The following is a 13,613-nucleotide window of genomic DNA, read 5'->3' as shown; positions in this document are numbered from 1 at the left end:
CTGATGTCGTTCACTTCTTGCAGGTGGCCAAATTGCTCAAGCCTCCCATGTGACCGTCTGTTCCATCTTGGGATCTTAATCTGGTCTTGTCTGTGCTGGTGCACTCACCTTTGGAGCCTTTGGGTGCCTGCTCGTTGAATGACCTTATCCTTAAAGTGGTCTTCTTGGTGGCTATTACTTCTGTTCGACATGTTTCTGAGCTACAGGCTTTCTCTTGTAGGTCTCCCTTCCTGGAGTTCTCTAGGGAGTAGGTTGTGTTGTGACCTGTTCCTTCCTTTCTGCCAAAGTAGTTTCTCCTTTTCATGTCAATCAGGCAATGGTCCTCCTGGTGTTGGGTACTCAGGAAGGATCTTGTGAGCAGAAACAGTTGCACAAGTTGAATGTGCTCTTATGTGCAGAGGACCCAGGAGATCAGGAAATCCGATCATCTTTTTTTCCATCTAGCGCCAAGGGGGATGGCGTTTCCAAGGCTACCATTGCGCATTGGATCAAGGAGACTATTGCTTCCGCATACCTTCAGAAAAAGCCTGTTCCAGAATTTCTCAAAGCTCATTCCACTCGGTCAGGCAGCTTCTTGTGTTGAGTCTTTGTTAGTGCTTCCAGTGGATATTTGTAAGGCTGTGCTTTAGTCTTCCTTGCATTCATTTGTCAAGCACTTTGGGACACGTTACATTACATTACATTAGGGAGTTCTATTCCGCCTATACCTTGCAGTTCAAGGCGGATTACAAAAGAGCTAACTGGACATTTCCAGTGAAGTTACAACAGTTTTGGGGGGGTTTTTTTTGGTTACAAGGGAGGAGAGGTACCTGGATTAATTCTGGAAGAACTTGCAAATTGGATATTAAAGTGTTCAGTGAGCATGTTCTGGTGTCAGCCTTCAGGGGGTCCCATCTCTGATGGGTACTGCTTTGGTATGTCCCATCTATAAGATCTATACTTGTCTGGAGAGTTTGCTAAAGAAGGAGAAATTAGGTTCTTACCTGCTAATTTTCTTTCTTTTAGACTCTCCAGACCGGTATAGGACCCCACTCTGTCTGTCGTGTTCTTGTGGGTTGCATCAAGCAGTGTTCCCTCTAAGCTGAGCAGGAGTCCTCCACCCACAGTCTCACCAATAGAGGGTGTTGTTTTACTGTCACATTTTCAATTGTGAGGGACAGGCAAGTTCTGCAGGACTTCAGGGAACATACCTGTTCTTAGCGACTGAAAATATTCCACCCCCTAGTGGTAGCAATGCAGCTGGAGGACACCTGCTCAGCTTAGAGGGAACAGTGGTTGCATGTACAGATTTTGCTCTTTGTGTGGGTTCTAGTATTTTTCTAAAGCTGGGGAGATCAAAGAACAGCAGCTGTGGCTTGACTGGTATAGCTGGCGAGCTGTGGGAACATTCTGCTGCAGGGGTATCTCCTTTGCATTTTCCAACAGCACTCATGTATATTGTTACTCCTGTTCAGAGTCGTGTTTTTTCTGTTTATAGTTCTTGGTTCTGCTTGGCTATTCGGCAGACTGATGGAATTAGGGAGAGTCACCTATTATGTACTATTCCAAAGTTGTCTCTCCATCTGCTGGTCATGAGATATTACCTATCTGTAAGATCTATACTGGTCTGGAGAGTCTAAAAGAGAAAATTAGCAGGTAAACCTAATTTCTCCTTTCATCTCAAGAGGCCTGGTAATATGTGAAAGATAGCACACACATGCTATTGTTAGAAGCCATTAAGGATTTACCAGCTGATTTGTTCTTAGTAACGTTGGATATAGCAGCCTTATATACAGATGTCCCACAAAGCGAGCTGTTGAATATTATCCAGACTCATTTACAGGCACTCCAGATCTTGGATTCAAAGGTTCAGTTTAACTGCCATAGCTAAAATTGCATTGGAGAAAAACTATTTTTTGTTAGATCAAAACTTTTTTTTCTTAGATCAAAACTTTTTTTTCTGCAGATCTAGAGGGTGACAATGGGGGCCACTATGGCCCCCACAGTAGCTTGCTTGTAGGGCAGCTCCTTGGAAAGGAGGCGGAGTTGAAAACATGATTGACAGTTTTCTGCAAGATAGAACACTATCATTTCAGGACCACTAGACACATCTACAAGAGAGGAGATTGCTGAGGTAAGAACCTAATCTTTCTTTCTGCAGCCTCCCAGACTTTGCTAAAGAATTTATTCCATGTGCATTGATGCTTAAAGAAGGTGTTAGACTTTGCTTGGCATTTGACTTGGCTTTTGCTGCATAGTATAGGTCTACTAGCTTTTGGAACCTAGATAAAAACTGAAATGGAAGTTGAGAATCCTAAGGTGGTGGTGACTGCTCATGATGTCAAGGTTCAGTTGCTTCTGATAGAGCTGAAAAATCCTGAAAGTGTAGCTTTATGTGCACCCACCTTCCCCAACTAAACAGAAATAAATGCAAAGCGCTTGGTTTAAAGAACAGTTCCCATTTGGTTGTTTCAGAGTTTGCTCAAGGTATGATCTTGCCAACTGTGAATGGTGAGCCAAAGGAGCAGGATGCAGAGCCAGTACCGAAACACCAGCCTCAGAAGGTATGCTCTATAGATTATACTGTGTGTTGTCCAGATATGTAGCTTGACTACTTGGATTAATAGCTTGGGCTTTTGTATATTGTAGGGGAGGAGTGGCCTACTGGTAAAGCTGTTGTCTCATATATGTAGTCTTGGAGATTTGTAAAAGTTAATGTAGTGAATACTGACCACTGACCGACTGCAGGAATGAGCCCCAAGCCTGTGCATCTTTTTTACATGTTTCTTTTTTGGTTGCTGGCTGCTACTTGTCCTTGGTTACTTATCTGTAATATGAGTTATCACAGGACAAGCAGACAGGTATTCTCACTAGTGGGTGACGTGATCCAACGGAGCCCTGATGTGGACGCCTCACAAGCAGACTTGCTTGAAGAAATTCGAAGTTTTGAGTCGCCCGTACCGCGCATGCATGAGTGCCTTCCCGCCCAGTGCAGGGCGTGTCGCCTCAGTTCTTACTTTTCCGCGGAGCCGAGAAGTCCGTCTTTGACTCTCTGCGTGAAGTGTTTTTCACTTGTGCCTTCTTTAGTCCGTGATTTTGGGTTCTTTTTCTCAGAATCGCTGATTTTCGTCGTTCTTTTCTTGTCTTGCATCCTCCCTCCTCTAGTTGGCTGCTTAGCTTGTTTACGGAACTGATAGTCCCACAAGCCAACGTCGGGCTGGAGGGCACTCATACATGCACAGTATGGGCGGTCTCGAGACTGCTAAAGAAGTTAGTGACAGTATACTTTAGCACTATTCGTACCGGGCTCTATGAATGATGTCACCGACATGTGAGAATATCTGCCTGCTGTCCTTGGATAACACATGTAACAAGTAAGTAGCATCTCACGTACTGCTTGTCCGTTTAAAGCGTGCAAGAATGCTTCCATGCAGCATCAGTTCATATTTTTTTTATTTTTTTTGAACATAGGGTTAACATATGTTTCATAGGCTGGTGCCATGCTTCTATTCAAATCAGTCTCCAGAAGGATAGTTTGGTATCGCCAGAGTAGTTCAGCTCTGTATATAAAATGTGACAGTCTCCAATGTGCTTGACTCCCAACTTGTTTAATTGTTTTTCCAGAGAGTGCACAGATTTGTGGTCTGGGTTAGAGAATGACATGGGGACAGTTTACCGCAGTAATGGGGACATTTGCAACTGATTTACTGCAAGAATGGGGACAAGACCTATCACTGCCCCGTGGAAGTGATGAAAAGTCTTGCTCCTGTGGTAAAAAAAAAATTGCGCCTATGTCAAACTCGGCATCTCATCTCCAGCTCCTATTGGGCCTATTTTACCTTCAGGAGCCAGCTATGCCACAATGAAGACAAAAGGAACCCAAAACAAAGCCCGAGACCAATGTGATTTGAAGAAAGCACAGTTACTTACCATAACAGGTGTTATCCAGGAACAGCAGGCAGCTATTCTCAACATGTGGGTGACGTCATCCACGGAGCCCAGATGCGGACAGCTTAGCAAGCAGACTTGCTTGAAGAACTTTAGAAAGTTCGACTGCCACACTGCATATGCGCGAGTACCTTCCTGCCTAACGCAGGGCGCGCATCTCCTCAGTTCAGATAGCTAGCAGAGAAGCCAACCCAGGGGAGGTGGGTGGGTTGTGAGAATAACTGCCTGCTGTCCTTGGATAACACCTGTTACGGAAAGTAACTGCTTTATCCCAGGACAAGCAGGCAGCCTATTCTCAACATGTGGGTGACCTCCAAGCTAACCAGAATGGGATGGTGAGTGTTAATAATAATAAAATAATAACTTTATTTTTGTATACTGCAGTACCAGAATAGTTCAAAGCAGTTTACATGGCAAGAGACTGTACATCGACAGCGAAGTTACAAATAAGTCAATCAAAATAGCTTAGCAAGTCGGAGCAGGCAAGAAGGAAATAGCGAAGTTACAAACAAGTTAATCAGCGTAGCTTAGGAAGTCGGGTGCAGGTAGGTAGGAGGCAGGTAGGTAGGAGGTACAAGGCGTAGTTAAAGGTAGAATTACAAGGTGGGGTGGAGTCAGAGATATTCAAGAGACTTTTGTAACATTGCCTGGCCTGGCTGAAATGGCCATCCCGTCTGGAAAAAGCATCCAGACAATAATGAGGTGAAGGTATGAACTGAGGACCAGGAGGCAGCTTTACAGATTTCCTCAATAGGAGTAGATCTAAGGAAAGCTACTGATGCCACCATGGCTCTGACTGTATGGGCTGTGACTCGACTCTGTAGATGCAGTCCAGCCTGAGCATAGCAGAAAGAGATGCAAGCAGCTAACCAGTTGGAGATGGTGTGCTTGGAAATCGGATGTCCCCACTTGTTTGGATCAAAGGAGAGAAAAAGTTGAGGTGCAGATCTGTGTGGCTTAGTTCTTTGCAAGTAGAAAGCCAAAGCACGTTTACAGTCTAGAGTATGAAGAGCTGTTTCTCCATGATGAGAATGAGGCTTTGGAAAAAAACACTGGAAGTACAATGGATTGATTGAGATGAAATTCTGAGACCACTTTAGGTAAGAATTTAGGATGAGTACAGAGGACTACCTTGTCATGATGGAATACTGTGAAAGGTGGGTCTGCAACTAAAGCTGACCCTGCGAGCAGACGTGCGAGCAATGAGAAAAAACACTTTCCAACTGAGATATTTAAGATGAGCCGAAGTCATTGGATCAAAAGGAGATTTCATCAATTGAGCAAGAACAACATTGAGATCCCAAATCACTGGAGGTGGTTTGACATTGAAAAGACCTTTCATAAATCTGGAAACCACAGGATGAGCAGAAAGGGGTTTCTCTTCGATAGGCTGATGAAAAGCAGCAATTGCACTGAGATGGACTTGAATGGATGTGGATTTGAGGCCTGATTGAGACAAATGGAACAGGTAATCCCAAAATTGAAGACAAGGAGGTAGATTGAGGCTCCTTGTGATGAATAGTGCACCAAGCAGAAAATCTAGTCCATTTCTGGTTGTAGCATTGTCTAGTGTTAGGCTTCCTAGAAGCCTCAAATGTCCTGTACAGATTGAGAAAACTGTAGAGTGGCAGTTAGGTTGAGAGGTACCAAGCTGTCAGTTGTAGACTGCAGATTGGGATGAAGTAGAGACCCCTGACTCTATAAGCAGAGTGGGGAAAAACTGGTAGAAGTAGTAGTGGCTCCCTGCTGCTGAGTTGAAGTAGAAGGGAGAACCAAGGTTGCCTGGGTGGCATGTTCCTGTTTGTGTTTTGACAAGTGTCTTGTGAATGAGAGGGAATGGGAATGGAGGAAACACATAGAGAAACTGATTCATCCATTCCTTGAGAAAAGCATCTGCCTCCAGTCTGTGAGGGGAGTATATCCTGGAGCAGAACTGAGGCAGCTTGTTGTTGTGGGGAGACACAAAGAGATCTATATGAGGAGTTCCCCACTGAGAAAAAATGTGACGAAGAGGCGAGGAATTGAGTGTCCATTCGTGAAGACGACTCAATTTGTCCACCAGATAGTTTTTCTCTCCTTGAATGTAGACAGCTTTCAGGAAGGTGTTGTGAAGAATTGCCCAATTCCAAACCTTGAGAACTTCCTGGCAAAGAGGGAAAGATCCTGTTCATGCTTGTTGACATAGTACATGGCGACTTGGTTGTATGTTCGAATGAGGACTACCTGGTTGTGAAGAAGATGCTGAAAAGCTTTGAGAGCTTTGAAGATCGCTCTGAGTTCCAACAGATTGATGCGACACTGACGATCCATGCTGGACCATTGGCCTTGAGTACAGAGACTATCGAGATGAGCCCCCCAAACGTAGGTTGAGGTATCTGTCATGAGGACCTTCTGATGAGGGGGTGTTTGAAACGGTAAACCTCTGGAGAGATTGGAAGAGAGCATCCACAGATGGAGAGACTCAACGAAGGAGTCGCTCTGTTTTGAGAGAGTGGGTCGAAAGCCTGAGCCCACTGAGATGCCAGGGTACACTGAGGGATTATGAGGTGAAGTCTAGCAAAAGGAGTCATGTGAACTGTAGAGGCCATGTGACCTAGGAGAACCATCATGTGTCTCGCTGACAGTGTAGTGAGGGATGACACTTTGTGACAAAGGTGAATGAGAGCATCCTGACGCTGCAGAGGAAGAAATGCTCTGAGTTGTACAGTATCCAAGACAGCTCCAATGAACTGTAGAGTTTGAGAGGGCTGTAGCTGGGACTTGGGAAAATTGATTTTGAACCCCAAACTTTGAAGGAACCAAATAGTCCTTTGGGTCGCTCCAATAACTCCTTGAGATGTTGAATCTTTGATCCAGTCATCCAGGTATGGGAACACCTGTAGACAATGGTTCCGCAGAACTGCTGCTACTACAACTAGGCACTTGGTGAAAACTCTTGGAAATATGCCAGGCCAAAGGGTAGCACTGTTGGAAATGCTAATTTCCCACCTGAAATCTGAGGAACTGTCAAGAGGCTGGATGAACGGGAATGTGAGTAAGTCTCTTTGAGATCTAGAGAACATAACCAATCGTTCTGATCTAGAAGGGGATATAAGGATGCCAGACAACATGCAGAATTTTTCTTTGACTAAAAATTTCTTGAGTGGTCTGAGATCCAAGATGGGGCGCAGATCACCCGTCTTCTTCGGAACTAGGAAGTAACGGGAATAAAACCCCATGCTCTGCTGTTCCAAGGGAACTTCCTCAATGGCACGGAGACTAAAGTAGAGCTTGAGCTTCCTGAAGAAGGGTGGTCTGCGATGAAATGGAAGGATACTCTCTTGGGGGAAGATCTGAAGGAAACGAGAGTATCCTTCCTTGAGGATAGACAGCACCCAGAGGTCAGATGTAATCATCTCCCAATAGTGGTAAAAATGACGGAGACGACCTCCAATGGGAAGGGGAGAAGACAGGCAGAACAATGGAGGTTACCATCTGTATTAGATGGTCAAAAAGGTTGAGAGGCCTTAGGTGCAGCAGGAGTTTAAGATTTTTGCTGCTGTTGTGGTTGTTTCTTAGGAGGCGCTCATGTATAAGTTGCTGCTCTCTGTGGAAAACACCTCTGGTAAGATGGAAGAGGCCTGAAGCCTTTAGAGGTAGAAGGTTTAGGCTTAGGACGAATGATGGAAGCAAAAAGATTTCTCATGTTCAGACAATCGTTTAGTAGCTGCCTTGATGGGAGTCATCAAACAAATCATTGGCCAGACGATCTTGAAGTTTGGGGTCCATGTCTACAGTGCGGAGCCAGGCAAGCCGGCGCATTGACCCTCGAATGTTCAAATGCATCATAGGAAGATTGAAGGAGATGCATGCGGAGTTGAGTCAAGAGTGGTAATCGCATTCTGAAACCCTGGAAGATAGTGTTGAGGAATATATTTGAAATATTCAGGCAGTGTGTCAACCAAATGCTTGAAATAAATGAAAACCAAAATTGTAATTCAAAACTCTAGTTGCCATAAGAGAATTTTGATACAAACATCGACCAAACTTGTCCATGGTCCTGCCCTCTCTTCCAGGAGGGACAGTGGCATAAACCTTGGCAGGATTGGTTCTCTTCAGAGAAGACTCCACGAGAAGGGACTGATGGGATAACTGAGATTTCTTGAAGCCCTTGCTGTGGACCATCCTGTAACAAGATTCCAGCTTTCCTGGTACAGCAGGAATGGAATAAGGTGTTTCAAGATTCTGCTTGAAAGTTTGAGAAAGAAGTCTATTAATGGGCAATTTAAGAGACTCCGCAGGAGGACAAGAGATAACCCATTTCTTCTAAATAGTCCATAGAGTATTTGGAATCGGAGTCCAAAGTAATATTGAGGTCTTTACTGATTTGATGTAGGAAAGAAGAAAAAGATATCTGCTCCAAGGAAGGTTGACCTCAAGGGAAAGAAGGTGATCTCGAGGCACCTTGCAAAGCAGAGAACGAAGGTGAAGCTTCTCTGGAGTACTGATACCTGAGGTCTGAATATGCAGGTATAGATGACTCTCAGAGAATGGATGGAATCCCTCGCAGGTGAAGAAGTATAGGCATAAGGTTCTGGAGGTGGTGTCCTTGAGTTGGAGGCCTCAGTCTCGAGGCCTGTCTCGAAAAGAGGATCTGTGCCTCGATGGATGCCTTGACTGATGTGAAGAACTGTACCTCGAACCAGGCAGGTCTCGCTGAGAGGAACATCGAGTCTTCGCCCTATGCCTCAGAAAGGGCGATGCTTTATGCCTCAAAGGGCGATGCCTTATGCGAGTAAAGAGGACTGGAGATCGAGACATCAAAAGGCATTGAACTCCTTGTGTTGAGGTATCTTGAGGCACTGACAAGGACTCTGCTCCTTGAGTAACGTGCTTATGCTCCAGATGAGACACTCGCAAAGTCTCGACTCCTTGTATAGAGTGAGTAGATTCAGCTCGAGGCACTACCAAGGACTCGACTCCTTGTGATACTTCTAAGTGCTCAGACTGGACTGCAGGAAGCAGTCGAGGCAGGAGTATGTTTGGCAAGCATGTTACCAAACTGGCGACCCAAAATGGTCTGGATCATAGCTTCCAAATGTGACAGACTTGAGGATCCGGTACATTTGGTGTGGCTGTAGTCCAGGGGTGTCCAACCTGCGGCCCAATGAAGTATTTTGTGCAGCCCCAGTCGAGGGCGATGCAGTGTTTTCCTCTGCTGCCCCTGGGTGTTTACCATCTTGCCAGCTCCCTCCTCTGTTTTGCTGCAGCATTTGCGCATTTGTGAAGCTCCAGAAACATTTTTTTTTGGCCAATGCGGCCCAGGAAAGCCAAAAGGTTGGACACCCCTGCTGTAGTCTGAGGAAGAGGAGGAAGAATGACTCGTTGACTGAGACATGCTGCTTGGGAGCTTGATAACCACTGCTGGTACCTGACCTGAGGGAGGCAGCAAGGCAAGCGTCTCGTCAGAAGACTTGGCAGATCTGCTCAAGGATGAGGACCCTCCGAACCAGAAGGGCTTGATTAAGGATGAGGTCGAGGCAGAAAGTCGAACCCCTGAAGCTTGACTGGATTCGAGGTCGAGACAGGGGAAAGTGGATCCATACTGCCAAAGAGTTTCTTCACCTGAACTCGACGTTTGAGGGCTCGAGCTTGAAGGGTAGCAAAGCATTCGATAGTGTACCACACCGCAGGTTACTGAGCAAGATGAGTTCTATAGGATTAGGTAACACATTGACGAAATGGGTTGGGAGCTGGCTTGGAGGTAGGCTCCAAAGGGTGGTGGTGAACGGCACCCCCTCCGAAATGACGGAGGTGATTAGTGGAGTACCACAGGGCTCAGTCTTGGGCCCAATCCTATTCAACATCTTTATAAGAGACTTGGCAGAAGGGCTTTGAGGTAAAATAACATTATTCGCCGATGACGCCAAACTGAGTAATGTAGTGGGCAAATGCACAACAGACGAAGATTCAGTGCCCGACAACATGATGCACGACCTACTCCTACTGGAGCGATGGTCTAGGACATGGCAACTCAACTTCAATGCCAAAAAATGCAAAGTTATGCACCTGGGCAGCCAGAATCCATGCAAGTCTTATACCCTTAATGGCGAGATCCTAGCAAAAACGGTAGCAGAACGAGACTTGGGGGTAATCGTCAGTGAGGACATGAAGTCTGCCAATCAAGTGGAGCAGGCTTCGTCCAAGGCAAGACAAATCATGGGCTTCATGCGAAGGGGTTTCGTCAGTCGTAAGGCGGAAGTCATTATGCCATTGTATAGATCCATGGTGAGGCCCCACCTGGAATACTGTGTGCAATTCTGGAGGCCGCATTATCGCAAGGATGTGCTGAGACTGGAGTCGGTGCAAAGAATGGCCACCCGGATGGTCTCGGGACTCAAGGATCTACCATACGAAAAACGGCTTGACAAATTACAGCTATACTCGCTCGAGGAGCGCAGAGAGAGAGGGGACATGATCGAGACGTTCAAGTATCTTACGGGCCGCATCGAGGCGGAGGAAGATATCTTCTTTTTCAAGGGTCCCACGACAACAAGAGGGCATCCGTTGAAAATCAGGGGCGGGAAACTACGAGGTGACACCAGGAAATTCTTTTTCACTGAAAGAGTGGTTGATCGCTGGAATAGTCTTCCACTACAGGTGATTGAGGCCAGCAGCGTGCCTGATTTTAAGGCCAAATGGGATCGGCACATGGGATCTATTCACAGGGCAAAGGTAGGGGAGGGACATTAAGGTGGGCAGACTGGATGGGCCGTGGGCCCTTATCTGCCGTCTATTTCTATGTTTCACAGCGGGCAAATGACTCCAGACGATGGTCAGGTCCCAAACACTGAACACACCACCTATGTAGGTCAGTGAGGGAGATCGCGCGCTGGCAATGGCTACGCCGGCCGGGACATAAAACAGAAAAATTGCCTCGGCAAGATCGAAGCCCACAGGCAGGCTCCGCCATGACACAAAAGAAAAATAAAGACAAGTGTGGGTTTTTTTGTTTTTTTTTAATGAAAACGCGCAAAAACACAGCAACCCTGTGAAACAAACACGAGCCGTGGTAGAGAAGGCACGAAGTAGAACTGAGTCTAGCGCAGAGCGTCAAAATAGGACTTCTCAGTTCCGCAGAAAACTAAGAACTGAGGAGACGCGTGCCCTGCATCAGGCGGGAAGGCACTCGCTCATGCACAGTGCGGCAGTCACAAACTTTCTAAAGTTCTTCAAGCAAGTCTGCTTGCAAAGCTGTCTGCATCTGTGCTCTTTGGATGATGTCACCCACATGTTGAGAATAGATTGCCTGCTTGTCCTGGGATAATAAAATTACCAGACGACAAAAGGTAGAGAGAAAAATTTTATATTTTGTGATTAGAATATTTCAGATTTGAAATATGTATCCTGCTAGAGCTGGTATTAGACATAACTGGGGTCCACAAAGCCCAGGCTGCGCTTCTTTTGCTTCCAGCTGGCTTAGGTCTCTCTCTGACCAGGGGGCAGTTGCACTCCCCTAACACTATTCCTGCCATGTTTGACTGAAGTATTCTGTTAAATTGATTTTTCTATGTAACATTCTGTAGTAATTTGATTTGGTCAGTTTTCACAATAGTGGTGGGGATATTTGTGAAAGGGAGGGGAGATGGGTTTTGTCGAACCTTGCTCTGTATTTGTGTTTATAAAATGACAATCGGTTCAGTATAAAATCGTAACTATTTGAGGCTTGTGTAGTTGGGATCTGACAGTTTGCAGGAACGAGGACTGAGCTTGCGGGGTTGGGGCGGGAATGGTGAATTTTTTCCCCCGTGTCATTCTCTAGTCTGGGTTTCAACTTTGGATCAATTCTTGATAGCAAATGGCCTATTTTTCTTACTGTATAAAGTCTGGTGTGACACTGCAGTTATGCTGTTTCTATGTTAAGTCAAGTATATCAGAAAGCCATAGGGCCTGTACAGTCCACTCACTAATATCATCTGCCCAGTTCTAAACAATAAGCCCTTCCTCTCCCACAAGTTGCCTTGCTTTAACCTTGGATAACTGTCTAACACTGCTGCAGTAACCTTTCCTCTTTTTTTTTTTTTTAGGTCCAAACAAGTAATTTCCCAATCCAGCCACATACATCAGGAGTAAAGATCCACACATGCAAGATCACTTTGAAGGATGTGTTCTTAACGTCCCCAGAGGAACTCTACAGAGTCTTTACTGCTCAAGAGGTGAGAGAGAACTTGTAATATTCTGGTATATACATTACTCATCACTTTAGAAAACAGGAGGTGGGCTAGGCAGCTATGTTCAAGTCACTTCATCCAGCAGGAGGCAGGATAGGCTTCACCCCTCCTGGAAAAGTTTGGGTAGCTTAAAAATTTGTGTTGGCAATGCTTCATCCTGTTTTTGATCAATAATGGATTGTGTGTGAAAGTGCTAGAAGAAGACTGGTGTCTTAAGTGTTTCAGGCCAAAACTTGGTGTAAGACTGAGACAAGAGAGACAGTGAGGAACCGTACACAGTTTCTCCGGAGACAAGCAGGAGATATGCAAGCACTTGGTGAAGTTCTCTGAGCTGTGTGTCTCACTGAGCATGTGCAGGATGCCCTACACCTGGAGCCCCTCCCCTCATCCCTTCAGTTTTTTCTTCAACAGCCCCTGTACAGTCGCAGCTCTCCCCTCAATCTCCTTGGAGAAAGAAAGAGAAAGTCAAAGGACCCTTTAGCCATTAGGGCATTGATTCTTTTCATTAATAAAAAAAGAGTGAAAGCAACGAGAAATAAAATTTAACATACAAAATATAAAGTGTTAAAAACCGCTTAAATACTGCGGGCTTTAAGACTAAGAAAACACCTTTTTTCTTTCAAGACTGACATGGACAGAACATAAGAATTGCCGCTGCTGGGTCATACCAGTGGTCCATCATGCCCAGCAGTCCGCTCACGCGTCGGCCCCCAGGTCAAAGACCAGTGCTCTAAATGAGTCAAGCCTCACCTGCATACGTTCCAATTTAGCAGGAACTTGTCCAACTTTGTCTTAAATCCCTGGAGGGTGTTTTCCCCTATGACAGACTCCGGAAGAGCATTCCAGTTTTCTACCACTCTCTGGGTGAAGAAGAGCTTCCTTACGTTCGTACGGAATTTAATTTAATTCTTATATACCGCTAATAACCGTGAGGTTTCTAAGTGGTTTACAAAAATGATGCATTAAAGATACAATAAATACAAACTAAATAAATAAGATAGGTACTTGGAAATTCCCTAACTGTCCCAAAGGCTCACAATCTAACTAAAGTACCTGAAGAAATAAAGACAGAGATAGAGATAGAAATGAAATATTCCAACAAGTAATGAATAAATAATTTAAAGATAGAATTAAAATAATTAAAGTAAACAAAATAGAGATAAAAATAAGCATAGTGAGAAACAGAAACACACTCCAAAAAAGCATCAAGATCTTTGACTTGTAATTATTATGATCATTTAACACCAGATCTTAAATGCCTTTCTGGAATACATCATATCCCTATCCCTCTCCATACCCACCTCAATCTCCACCCCAATTCACTTCAACCACCATTCCCATTCTATTCTTTAACTGCCGTCAACCCCAGTTCCGATGGCTATCATCTGGGTCCCGAGTTTCCTTCAAGAACAGGCGACATCTCTGGCATGGTAATCTCCACCGCTGCTGCACATGATGCGAGATCCTCAGAGGTAG

The 13,613-nt window shown here is 45.2% G+C and overlaps 1 protein-coding gene across 1 annotated transcript in view; it reads left to right on the top strand.

The window, feature by feature from the left end:
• AHSA1 (activator of HSP90 ATPase activity 1) overlaps positions 1-13,613 on the top strand; it is a 73,113-nt gene that overhangs the window by 50,051 nt on the left and 9,449 nt on the right. Inside the window, exons 5-6 of the mRNA XM_033952371.1 lie at positions 2,455-2,543; positions 11,994-12,122. Of these exons, the coding sequence (XP_033808262.1) occupies positions 2,455-2,543; positions 11,994-12,122 (218 nt within the window). The remainder of the gene's footprint in view (positions 1-2,454; positions 2,544-11,993; positions 12,123-13,613) is intronic.

The sequence above is a fragment of the Geotrypetes seraphini genome, chromosome 7 (assembly GCF_902459505.1).
Source record: "Geotrypetes seraphini chromosome 7, aGeoSer1.1, whole genome shotgun sequence".
Classification (NCBI taxonomy): Eukaryota; Metazoa; Chordata; class Amphibia; order Gymnophiona; family Dermophiidae; genus Geotrypetes; species Geotrypetes seraphini.
The sequence above is the reverse complement of the archived record's forward strand: the minus strand, read 5'-3'. Positions and strand labels throughout refer to the sequence as shown.